This window comes from Mastigoproctus giganteus, chromosome 5 (assembly GCF_048544385.1).
Source record: "Mastigoproctus giganteus isolate SK-2022 chromosome 5, ASM4854438v1, whole genome shotgun sequence".
NCBI classification, from domain to species: domain Eukaryota; kingdom Metazoa; phylum Arthropoda; class Arachnida; order Uropygi; family Thelyphonidae; genus Mastigoproctus; species Mastigoproctus giganteus.
In genome coordinates, this window is record NC_143579.1 from 150,740,110 (window position 1) to 150,753,325 (window position 13,216).

Below are 13,216 nucleotides of genomic sequence, written 5' to 3' on the forward strand. Positions count from 1 at the left end.
GATCATTTGCATATGACCCATGTTTATGCATGCTGGGTTCCAAGACTACTCACACCTGAGCAACAACTCTGCATGATTTGCTAGGAACTGCAAAAGATGGTTACTGAAGATGGTAAGGTTAGCACAAGGTGATAACGGAGAATGAAATATGGCTTCATCATTTTGACCCAGAGAGTAAGCAACAAAGCTTTGTTTGTAAGTGTAAGTCATCGCCAACACCGAAAAAAGCAAAAGTTGTGGTTGGTTATGGTCATCTCTTTTTTTGACATTCAAGGAATAGTTTTGCAATGTCATATGACTATTATGGGGTCTTAATACAGAATTTCACGCTTCTTGATCAGACTGGGGTTCGAGCCCGTGACCACCAAATACGGAGGATGCGGAAAGGTCAGGGAATGACCACCGCATATCGCTGGAGCAATATGGCCTTAGTTGCTAATGCTCCTAAAAACCAAATAACAACAACAACAACAGAATTTCACTGCACACATTGCAGGTTCATATCCATCGCAAACAACCAAAACTGCACACAGGTGGATGGATGCTGCATCATGACAATGTGAGACCTCACATTGCTCATACTTTCATCAAACACTTAGCCAGCACAAGCACTGTGTTCCTCATCCAACCTACACCCTGACCTTGCACCCTTTTTTTTTTTTTTCTCTATTTTTTTTTTTTTTTTTTTTTTTTTCCCATTTTAAAAGTAAAAGAAGGAGCTGTGAGGAAAACATTTCCAGTTTTCAGAAGAAATTGTAAAGACTTCGGAGGTGATTCTCAAACATGTCAAAAAATGCCTTCCATCAGGTTTTTGAAGAATGCCAGAAACGTTGAAGGGCATTTTATAAATGGGGACAACTTAGAAAAGGACTATCAAAATATAGATGATTAATAAATGTACGTTGTGAAAAAAAAATTATGATCATTCTTTATTAAATGATCTATATTGACTTAAGTCATTATAGGCACTTATTGTTAAAAGTTTTAGTTTTGTTGTGTAGCTGGGTAGTGCATCAAGTACACATGCACAGTCCGTGCATTTATGGAAGGGCTATGTTCGATGAAACTTTATGTAAATTGATTTTTAAGTTGGAATTTGACCTACACGAGATAAAATACATGCTAAATAGTGTTAAGTTTAGAAGAATAAAAAACATTTGAAATTCAAAAATGAAAAGAAATGGAACTATAATTTAATTTACTGGTGCTCAGTCTTCCATAAAAACTTATCAAGAGATGATGGATAGTAGCCTTTTTCTCTTCTCTTCTTTATATATATCTTGATAACAGGCCAAAATATCATCTATCCCTCTTTGCACCTTTAAAAATCACATAGATTGGGATGCATCTCAATTCACAGCAATGCGTTTACAATCTCGCAGAATGAAAGTGCCATCTTCTTGGTAACAAAATGTTGTGGCTCTTCTTCCAGTTCTGATAAAACTATGGCCTGACTGTCTTCTTCTGCCTTTGTTGCTTCTAGCTGAATAAGGTTTTCATTTGACAATTCTGTGATTCAATTAATCCTTCGACATCATTTCATCAACCTCTAACTGCAGCGGCTCAAAAACTTTTCAATTTTATCCGCCACATCTCTGCATGTCTTACACTTCTCAAAACCTTTGAAACCATACACTAAAACTGGGGGCATATATATATATATATATATTTTTTTTTTTTTTTCTCATAGAATTTGGACAATTTTGTGTCACCTCTTGCCATGCTTTTGCAATGTTTTTGATGCCTTGATAAATACCGTACTCTTTCCAAAAAACAACTTTAACATTCAAATGAAAATCATCCAAATGCACAGAATGACAAGGGACACTGTTGATAACATGCACTGTCAATAACATAATACAGAAAGGAATAAAGCAATTCATGAAAAATCATTAAAAATAGGAAGGTTAGTCCAAGATTTTTTTTTTTTTTTTTTTTGATTAGAACAATAATAAAACTGGAAGAGTTGGTTTACTGACACCCTTTAATGAACAGGGATTCTTGAAATGGTAAACTAGGAGCAGATTAAGCTCACAGTCATTAGATGCATTACCCCCAATAAAAGAGTGAGTTTATTTTTGTAGCTTTGAAATCAAGCATTGTTTTTCCTTCTTTCGAAATGAGTTCTGGCCTCTTTTTTTTTTTTTTTTCTAAAACAAGCTTGTTTAGTCACTGTTAAAGACCTGTTGTGCAGTAAATTCATGTACATTGATAATTTCTTGCAATATTTAGATACATTTCAGATACATCAGCTAGCTTCAGCATTTCCACTTGCAGCTTTACCACACATAATGAAAACAGCACAATTTTTAAACCAATTAAACTACACATTACTGGCCATAAAGTTTTTGGGTGCATCTTGGGGCTAATGTCAGCACAGACTTCTAGCATTCTCCTGAATCATTATTAGGCTTAAAGGGACATGCCTTTGTATCTGGTCTTCCATCCACATAATTAATAGTTCTCCATTTCATAGAGAGATCAGAGTGCTGTTTTGTTATAATTGTTGACTTTAAAGGTCCAGACCCTTTCACATATTCTTTTATATGCACAGCCTCCTTTACAATGGTATTCATTGTGGATGCCGAGAGACAGAGTTCAGATGCTATGCCCAACAAGCTTTGCCTCATTCAAACTTTCTTATTTTCATTTATAAATCAAGCTTATGGTATTTGTGAATGGGTTAAATGTTCTTAATATCTCTTAGCCTCTTTCCAGTCACGATTAAAGTACTGAAAATTTTTTAAAATCAAAACTATCAAAAAACGAAGGGAGCTCCATGACTATCCATATTGTAGCATCTACAAGAGAATAAGACTGAGCATGGTGGCAGCAGTGTTGCATTGGTGGTGCAATGTAAGATTCGTACAACTTGAAACTGTAACTTTGGCCCTGTGGAAACTTTATGTAAATAGCATATCATGTGAGAGAGAGAGAGAGAGTGCGTGTGTAAGGTGTGGCCATAAAGTTCTCGCACTGGTGATGTTGCAATCATGTTCGACGAGTTTGAAAATAAATGAAAGTGGTATGTTGTAGTTGAAATGTCCTCCAACAGATGGTGCTACAGAGAATGTCCAGTAGAGTAACAGTTTCCAAGAACAACCACTTTTTTAGTGACATTAATGTCCCCTGTCATGATTTTGTAATGGAGCTGTGAATGAATATCAAATTTTGCTTTAAATTAGGAAATCTGAAACAGAAGCATATGAAATGTTAAAAACTGTTTATGGTGATGAAACATTTAGTCTTACCAGTGAGTTTGAATGGTACGAGCAGTTCAAAGATGGATGTAAGGGTGTCTGTTCATGATGATCCAAGAAGTGGGTGTCCATCAATCTCTTGATATGGTGACGAGTTGCAAAAGTTCAGGAAACTGTGGAAAGAGATTGTTATTTGAATCTCAGAATGATGGCTGATGAGTTGGATATGAAATGGTAAACTAGGAGCAGATTAAGCTCACAGTCATTAGATGCATTACCCCCAATAAAAGAGTGAGTTTATTTTTGTAGCTTTGAAATCAAGCATTGTTTTTCCTTCTTTCGAAATGAGTTCTGGCCTCTTTTTTTTTTTTTCTAAAACAAGCTTGTTTAGTCACTGTTAAAGACCTGTTGTGCAGTAAATTCATGTACATTCATCAAAAAAATTCATCAAATTCTGTAAATTCATCAAATTCCGCAGTAAATTCATCAAATTCTGCATTAGGATTTGGGGAAAAGGAAGGTCTGTGAAGGTCTGTGCAAAAGATGTCATCATGTATAGATTTCGTCTAGACTTGTTAAGACAATCCTAACTTCCTTGACTGTATTGTCACTGGAGATGACTGTTGGGTATTTCAGTATGAGCCACAGATAAAGTCTAAGAGAATGCAGTGAACTTAAAAATCATTACCAAGGCCCAAAATGTTTTGTTTGCAGAAGTCCAGGATAAAGATGATGCTGATCATGTTTCTGAACAAACAGGATGCAATTCCCAAGGAATTTGTAGAGAAGAGAGTCAATGTTCTATGCAAGTGCTTCAAAGATTATTGAAGCACATTTCCCATGATGAGGCTGCAATTTGAGAGAAAAGCAGCTGGTTTTTGTTGCCCAACAATGCCCCACCCATTCTGCACTTGTGAAGATATTTCTGATGAAACACCGCACTGTACAGATCAACAATTCAGCCTACTCTCCCTCTCTAGAACCAATGGATTTCTTCCTCTCTAGAACCAATGGATTTCTTCCTCTCTAGAACCAATGGATTTCTTCCTCTCTTCCAAGGTGAAACTGCCCTCAATGGAATGAGATTTCACTTTATTGTAACACCTTGTATATATATATTTTTTTATGTTGGTCCACGATGGAAATAACGGTTCATTATTTTGTCCCATCATATAAATGTCTCATCATAAAATTTATTTAAATTTATTTTATTTTAATTTATACATAATTTGGAATCTGAGCTGTTTCGTGTGAGACAGAGGTATGGCATTTTTCTTTTAAATTTCTTGCAAAGCACCCGAAAGGAGAACATTTCCACAGGGTATTTTATGTTATGCAGAACAATTTCCAGCAACAATTACTAATATAACTATGGAATCCAGTCTTTTGCCTAAGGTTGTGAAATCAAGATTTTGGTCTTTGTGAACTGCTAGTGAGAAGAACTATGGACTAATGAAACAACTAACTTCTGCATTTAAAAATAAAGCTTTAAAACTTAAATGAATTTATTTGTCTAGGCAGCAGAAAGCTGTTTTATATTATAGATAAATCTTAGGTAAAATTGAGTTCTGATATGTTTGTCCTAACTACTGTGAAGTTAAATATAACTTGTGCAATGTTTTTGCACATTGGATCGTAAACATTAAGAGTTATGAATACTAATATTATTTCAGTGACTTAATAACTTTCTTTTCATATCCTGACTTATATTCTAACTAAAATACAATTTATTTTTTAGTATATATAAGTATGTTTATTATTTATGTCTATTTTCTTTGTGATGTTACACCAATAAGCTAACATTTGCAAGCTGCCAATATTTTCATAAACTAGAGATTAAGTATTTCTAAGCAGGAAGAAAACAAGATTTTTCTTTCAAAAAACAGATCTTACCAAAAAGAAGGAAAACATATTTTCTGAAAAAAGCAAGATGGTTTTTAAAGTCCACAATACAGTAGAAATACAGCCACAAGTACAGTAAATTTTAAGCACTAACTACAAAAGAAAGTTACTCTCATCAGACATCTATTCTAAGAACAGGAAATTTCATAAAAAAACAGACAAGAGAGGCAGTACAAGGCTGTGGATATCAGAGATTATCCTGCATGCAACTGATCTCCTAAGTGAACCGGTTTTTCTATGTTGGATACAATGTTTTTTTTGCTATATATATAATAAAACAGCTTCTGTTGAAATTTATCACATCAACTTGGTTTGAAAAATCATGATGTATTGTATTTGTACTTGGTCTTTTGTTAATTGTGATTGATTAATTTTGTTAATTGTTTTTTGATTATACCTCCAAACACCTCTCTCCCTGCTAAGTTTATTAACAGGGAGTAAGGTGTTTAGAGATATAATTTATTTTCTTTGAAAATAAATTTTTAATGATAATAGAAAGAGCAAATAATAGAAAGAGCAAAGATTAATAAAAGTTTTAATAAACTTTTATTAATCTTTGTTGCTTTATAAGAGGATATCATTCCTGAGTTAAAATGGTTATGTTGCACTGTAAATGAAAACCTTCAGAATAAAGTTTTTTTCTTTTATGGCTCTCTGAACAATTAATGCAAAGTCTCAGGTGTTTAACATGGCTGTATTATTTAATAAAATTCAGAAAATATTCACAATTTTTTTTTTTTAAATTCAGATTTTAATGCAGTTTTAAATTTTTAAAGAAAAAGAGAAAAATGAGCCACATTGTGTTAAAAAAGATGGAATCTCTGACATCAATCTGTAGAGCTGGTAGCTATGCCTTTGGAACCAGACAAAAAAAAAAAAAAAAAAAAAAAAAAAAGGGAAACACTTGATGGGTATAATTTGAATAAGTGATACCACCAAGCATGCCAGCAAGTTATTTTCCTGTTCTTACTCATTAGAAATATTCTCTAGTGTTCATCTATGTGGAGTATTATTCCCTTCGGATGTTATTAAAAATTCACAATGGTAAGTGGCCATTTATTTCAGATGATTTATTTCACTGTTTTATGTGAGAAAGTTGGGCTAGTTTTCCGTCTGCACATGTTACAGCTGCATTTAAAGGGGATTTTTGCAGTCCACTGCACTTGTCAGCTACAGCAAGGTGATTACAATTAACTGTGTAAAATTTTTCTTTTCTTCCTCTATTGGAATATATACCTAACCCCCATGATGTGGGGGGGAAAGCTAGATATCCTCTTAAACCACTAGTAAAGATGAGACACATTACTGTTGAGCACATTGTGCTGCAAAAACTGTCATAACATGTGGAGTGAAGCCAGTTTCCATGGCAAGAATAAAGCATGTGAATTTCACACAAAAAAACAGCTCCAATCAAAAATATTCATATACTGTTTGAAAACCTTTTAACAACTCTGCATACAAAATACAGAAACAAATGTTAAAAGCTAGGTATGCTCTTATACCCTTAACAAAAAAACAAAGCGCTCAAATTGATAAAATGAAGTGAACAGAGAAAATAAAACACCAACCGATATAACTGGCTGACAGGTGGTCCTTGAGGTTGTCACAGACATTCTCTCAGATATGCCAGACAAGCTGTACTTGCTACCTGGGAGTCTAAAACGCTGATGGAACTGATATTCGGGTGACACTCAAGTCAAGTGGACCCAATTTTGGCGAAGTCCGGACGGTCTGTGACAGCCAAATCCTCTGCTTGCACCTTCACGATGGTGGGACTTTTAGTAATTCTGGGTATAACCCCCATGCACAAGTACATGGTGGGTGACCACCCAGGTGTGAACCAACGTAAGCAGGGGTCGAGGTGTGGCGCCCACACCACATGGAGGAACGCCGCCCCTCTATGTTACCAGGCAGTACTAGGTGGAAGATGACTCTCATCAACTGGTGAAATACCACCACTTTGCTTATTGGAGGCTTGAAGTGGTGGAACCCATGTTTAGTCTCTAGAGCTAAGTTCCGGTCAACCCTTCCCTATCTCTTCCATCATGCAGAATGATGTTGTTGTTGTTGTTGTTTGGTTTTTAGGAGCATTAGCAACTAAGGCCATATTGCTCCAGGATATGCGGCGGTCATTCCTTAACCTTTCCGCATCCTCCGTATTTGGTGGTGACGGGCTCGAACCCCGGTCTAATCAAGAAGCGTGTGCTACGCACTGCTGCTCCTTCCCACCTGGCTACGGAGGCGCCATGCAGAATGATTGATGACTTTTGAGGTTATGATGAACATCATGGCGAGATCCAATATTCCTTACATTTCGAGGATACAGCTCTAAAACGGTGTTCGCAGGCCGGCCACTAGTTAGTACACCGGACCAAACCTATTGGTAACTCTCTAGGAGGCTTCCGGATCAGCTAGTGTATAATCTTGCTACCTCTATTCTGCCAGATAGTGACTGGAGGGAGTCCGAGTAGTGTGTATGCGGGGAGCATTGTCGAAGCCACGTTATGTCAAGGATCTGGGATTCTTACCCTGTGTACGCCATATCCAAAAATTTCATTACTTCATACAGCATGTCCCACCCACTTTTTTCTTACTGTTGAATAGACCATGAATTGTCAAACTAATAGAGCAAGCTTATCTGCGAAAAGATCTAAACCTCCAAATACTTCCTAATCCATTTCACAAATATACGTGGTCTCAATTCTAATCTCAACGATGTCCATTTCCACTTGCAGTCTTCCAAACCTCATGTACTTTTTCTGACAGAATCTCAGTTATCGGTTGATTCAACTACTGCTCATCTCAGATGCCCAAATTATTCGCTGTATGATTCCTTTCGCCTCAAAGGTGGTACTTGTGCATATGTCCTTTCTGATATTCCCTGTCAGAGACTTGGCAATTTGGAATCTCCTCTCTTTGATCTTCTCTGGCTTAAAATCTCTCTACCTCATTGTGTCAAATTCATCTGTTGTCTCTACCGTTCTTCCAACTCGACTAATCACTTGGAGCTCTTTGACTTCCTCTCGTTGCAACTTGACTTTCTCCAGTCCAACTCACCTAACAGTGAGGTAATTTTCCTTGGTGATTTTAATGTTCACAACCCCAGCTGGCTTCCGTTTTCTAGTCACACCGACCCAGCAGGTCGAGATGCTGAGGCTTTTGCAATTACTAATGACCTTGCACAGATTGTTCATTTACCTACAAGAATACCGGACAATCCTAATCATACAGCCAATATGTTTGATCTTTTTCTCACAAACAACCCTTCTAAGTACACGGTCGAAGTGAGAGCTCCTTTCGGCACTTCAGATCACAACTTGGTGATCGTCTCTTCTCCAATGGAACCTTTATCTCATGGCTATTCCCAACCTCGTGTTGTTTGGCATTACAAGAATGCAAAATGGGATGACCTGTGAGACTTCTTTTCTTCTTTTCCTTGGTCGGATTACTGTTTCAAAAGTTTTGATGTCAACGTTTGCTCAGATCGTGTCAGTGAAATTATTCTTGCAGGAATGGAATCCTTTATCCCACACTCCACTTTAAAATCTCGTCCTTTATCTAAACCTGGGTTTTCCAATAAATGTGCTAAGGCTGTCCAAGAGAAGAATAAAGAATGTTGCATATCGTAATTGGCTTGTTTCTAATTCTTCAGTTTCATTTTCTGCCTACACCAAAGCTCGCAACAATTGTAAAGCAGTTATTAATCAGTCCAAACTAGAGTTTGAACAGGCTAAGAGTAGAAAACTTGCTTCTTGCCCTAACGGTAGCCGAGCATGCTGGTCTCTTGCCAAAGCTATTGGCCGCAACTTTTGCCCATCTGTGCTCCCACCTCTGTCCAAACCAGATGGTTCTGTTCTTACTTCAGCCAAGGATAAAGCTGACCTGCTAGGATTCCAATTTTTCTTCCAGCTCATGTATTAATGATCTTGGTAAAACACCTCCCACCATTCCTAACATGCTCCATTCAATGCCTCCTGTGGTCTTCCGTCAAAAGGATATCAGAAGGATTTTGATGAATCTCGATGCTAAGAAAGCTCCAGGTCCTGATGGTATTTCTCCACTTGTTCTCAAAACCTGTGCTCCTGAACTTACTCCTATTCTTTGCAGCCTTTTTTCACTTTCTTATTCTAAAGGTGTTTTTCCTTCTGCTTGGAAATTTGCTCATATCCAGCCAGTTCCTAAAAAGGATGACAAAACCCTCCCATCCAATTATCGTCCCATTGCAATTACTTCTACTCTTTCTAAAGTAATGGAGAAATCAATTAACCGGCAACTCTTAAACTACCTAGAAACCTTCTGTCTGATCAACGATCACCAGTATGGATTCCATCAGTGTCGATCCACTGGTGATATTCTGGCTTATGTTACCCATTTATGGACTAATTCAATGGAAAGGTTCGGTGAAACACAAGTAGTTGCTCTTGACATCTCAAAGGCTTTTGATCGTGTTTGGCATAAAGGTCTTCTAAACAAGCTTCCATCTTATGGTTTGCCAAATGTTTTTAGTAATTGGTTATCCAGTTTTCTCTCTGATCGCTCACTGAGGGTGATGGTTGATGGCTCTCTGTCTTCTAACTTCTCCACTAATGCTGGTGTCCCCCCCCCAAGGTTCAGTTCTTTTCCCCACTCTTTTCCTCTTGTATATCAATGACCTTCTTCCATTGACTGGACATCCTATCCATAGTTTTGCCGATGATAGCACATTGCATTCAACTTTCCATTTTGAGAAATCTTGTCCTGCTCAATCAGCTTCAACTTCTCGAAAATCTGCTACCAATTCCTTAAATGCCGATCTTCAGGTAATTCTCCAGTGGGGCAAAGACAACTTAGTTGAATTCAACCCTTCTAAAACTCAGTCTTGTCTTATATCTCGCAAAAAGGATTCTTCTGCTCCTATGCTTATCTTTAGTGACACTCCGATTTCTAGGCAAAAGGATATATCTCTTTTGGGGATTACCCTGACTTCTAATCTCTCTTGGCACAAGCACATTACAAATATTGCTTCCTCTGCATCTAAAAAACTTGGTTTTCTCTTTCGCTCTTGGCGTTACTTTTCTTCCAAACAGCTGCTCACTCTGTATAAATCGCAAATCCGCCCTGCCATGGAATATTGTTCCCACATCTGGGGTGGTGCCCCCAAAACCTCTCTCAGGCTTCTTGATTCCATTCAGAAGAGGGCAGTTAGGTTAATTAATGATTCATCTCTAACAGAGTCTCTCCACTCGCTGTCTCATAGACGTACTGTTTCTGCTGCATGCTTCTTCTACAGATACTTCCATGGGCACTGGTCTTCTGAATTAGCTTCTATAATTCCCACTCTCTCTTTCAAAACAGTCCGAACACATGTGCCGCCACCAGTCAACATCCATTTACTGTCCAACTTCAAACCCATAGAACCAACTTTTCATCTTCCTCATTTATTCATTCAACTGCCGTTTTCTGGAACAACCTTCCTTCATATGTATTTCCTGAAAATTACAATCTACAGAAGTTCAAGTCCAATGTCAACAAATATCTTTTTTCGTCTTCTCAATCTCCAACCGAAGCACGGTACTAAGTACTATAGGTTCCAATACCTCTCGTGTTTGGGGTTCACATAAAAAAAAAAAAAAAAAGGTGGGCATAACAATGAAAGTCAATGCTTCTATATATTAGAAAAGTGCAGCTGAATGTATTTCAACAAACAATGGTTTTTCTAAAATAATTAGAAGTGATATTCATTAAAACAAACTTTTGATACAATGAAATAATTCACTGTATGTATTTTTTAAATATGTTCACCCTCTAGGGGCAGTGTGCCTTGAGTTATCCTGAACCAGCCAACAGCAAACAAAAAAAATTTTTTTTTTAAAATTTTATACCAGAGGCAAATGCTTACCAGTTTTTATACAAGTCAATGAAAATATATTTGTTTTGTTTATCAGATAGCGAAATATCCCATAGATTAAACAAGACAGAATTTGATGTTTAATTTACTTAAAGAGTAGACCAATTTACAATGTAAGTTGGTGTCTAAATTTTTCAGTCCCACAGTATTTTTGATCAATTTAGTCAAATTTAAAGGGATTCATTATGAATAATTCTTATATAAAAATTATAAATTATCAAAATCAATAGTATATTACACATTATATGTAACAAACTTTAAAATTTACTCACCTCATCAAAAAAGACACAAGCATGCTTAGCAGACACATAGTTACAATGCCCATAGTTAGTGAGACATACGTCCATGTCGGCACCTTGTGACAAAAAAGCAAAGTAACATGGAAAATTTTAAATGCAATTTTTAATTAAGATTAAGTAATTAAAAGAAAGACATTATAAACTACATGTTGAAGTATATGGTACATTTAAGGGAGTATATGGTAACAAAAGTTTAATAACAGCATAACCAGTGCAATGGTACCTAAAAATCAGGAAAGGTTTTGTTATTCAACTGAGTAATGTCACCAGGCCTAATCAGGGAAATAACAGATTTAGAAATAAAATTTCTAATTTACAAAGATACATTGATGAGCCAAAACATTATGACCACCTAACTAATATGATGTTGATCCTCCATGTACAGCCAAACCTCGTACCCGGTGAGGCATGGATGCTACAAGATTTCAAAATGTGCCTTGTGGTTCTGCTACCAACGTGTAACCAGCAGATCCTTTAACTCCTGTAAGGTCCATGGTTGAGACGCTGCAGATTGAAGTTGCTGTTCCAACACAAACCACAGATGCTCAATGGGATTGATGCCTGTGGAATTTGGAGGCCAGGGCAATACCTGGAAGTCTCCGTCATGTTCTGCGAACCAGTCTCGAACAATCCGGACGATATGGCATGGCGCATTATCCTGGTGAAAGACGGCACCACCAGAGGGGAAGACCGTTGCCATGAAAGGGTGTACCTGGTCAGCAATGATGTTTAGGTAGGTGGTAGATGTCACAGTGCCCGGCACATGGAAGACTGAACCCAGGGTATCCCAGCAGAACATCGCCCAAAGCATGACACTGCCTTTCCTCCATGTTGTATAATCAGTAACACTGATTAACGGAGTATACCATGTCCTGAACCGCACACATGCTGTAGTTCACCTGCAGATGCTTCGATTTGCATAACGAATCCTGGTCATAATGTTTTGGCTCATTGGTGTAAGTGAGATTATAAATTAAAAAGTAAATCAGTAATAGCAAAGAACAATCAATTCTTTAAATGCTAAAACAAAAAACTACAAACACATAAAACAAAACATAAACTGAAGACTGAACCCTTAATGGAAATGGTCAGAGGGTGACAGCTGCAACCGAAGAACCACGACAAGATACAACATATGTAACGACATTTGTTGTAAAAAAAAAATAATAAAAAAAATTAAAATGGTGGCACCAACAGAAAGTAAAAATAAACTTTATATAAAGAAAGAGGGGTAGGGGCACTCTGAACCCTTAATGGAAATGGTCAGAGGGTGACAGCTGCAACCGAAGAACCACGACAAGATACAACATATGTAACGACATTTGTTGTAAAAAAAAATAATAAAAAAATTAAAATGGTGGCACCAACAGAAAGTAAAAATAAACTTTATATAAAGAAAGAGGGGTAGGGGCACTCTGAAGAAAGCAGGTAATAGAGAAGTGCAAGAGGGGCAGAGTTAGCATTAGCAGTGGCATATAATGCAAGAAAGCAATTTTATACAGCGTCAAGAAAAAAAAAAAAAAGAAAAAAACACTTCCCATTTCATCTATCCATTTGCTCCAAACATTTGTCCAGTTCTTCCTTGAATTTATTTAAGCTATCAACTTTCATAATAATGACAGAGGGAAGTTTGTTCCAGCAATCAGTCACCTGCTGGCTAAAGGCAAATTTCCAGTCAGCCATTCTGCAACTGTCTCAATTTGAATTCATGCCCCCTGAAGTGCATAATCTGAGCAAGAGGAAGAATCCCATCAGCACTGAGCCTGCTAAAACCATTCAAAGCCTTATACACCTCAATCAAATCACCTTGCAGGCACCTAGTCTTCATATGCTGCAATTTGCAGAATTTAAGCCTCTCTTGGTAAGAGAACCCCTTTGTTCCCCTCATCAATCTTGTTGCCGTTCTCTGTACTCATTCCAACAGCTCT

At 37.1% G+C, this 13,216-nt stretch overlaps 1 protein-coding gene across 1 annotated transcript in view; it reads right to left on the reverse strand.

The window, feature by feature from the left end:
- LOC150085767 (PHD finger protein 12) overlaps window positions 1–13,216 on the reverse strand; it is a 529,395-nt gene that overhangs the window by 57,986 nt on the left and 458,193 nt on the right. Inside the window, exon 13 of the mRNA XM_090373472.1 lies at window positions 11,262–11,344. Within this exon, the coding sequence (XP_090229598.1) occupies window positions 11,262–11,344 (83 nt within the window). The remainder of the gene's footprint in view (window positions 1–11,261; window positions 11,345–13,216) is intronic.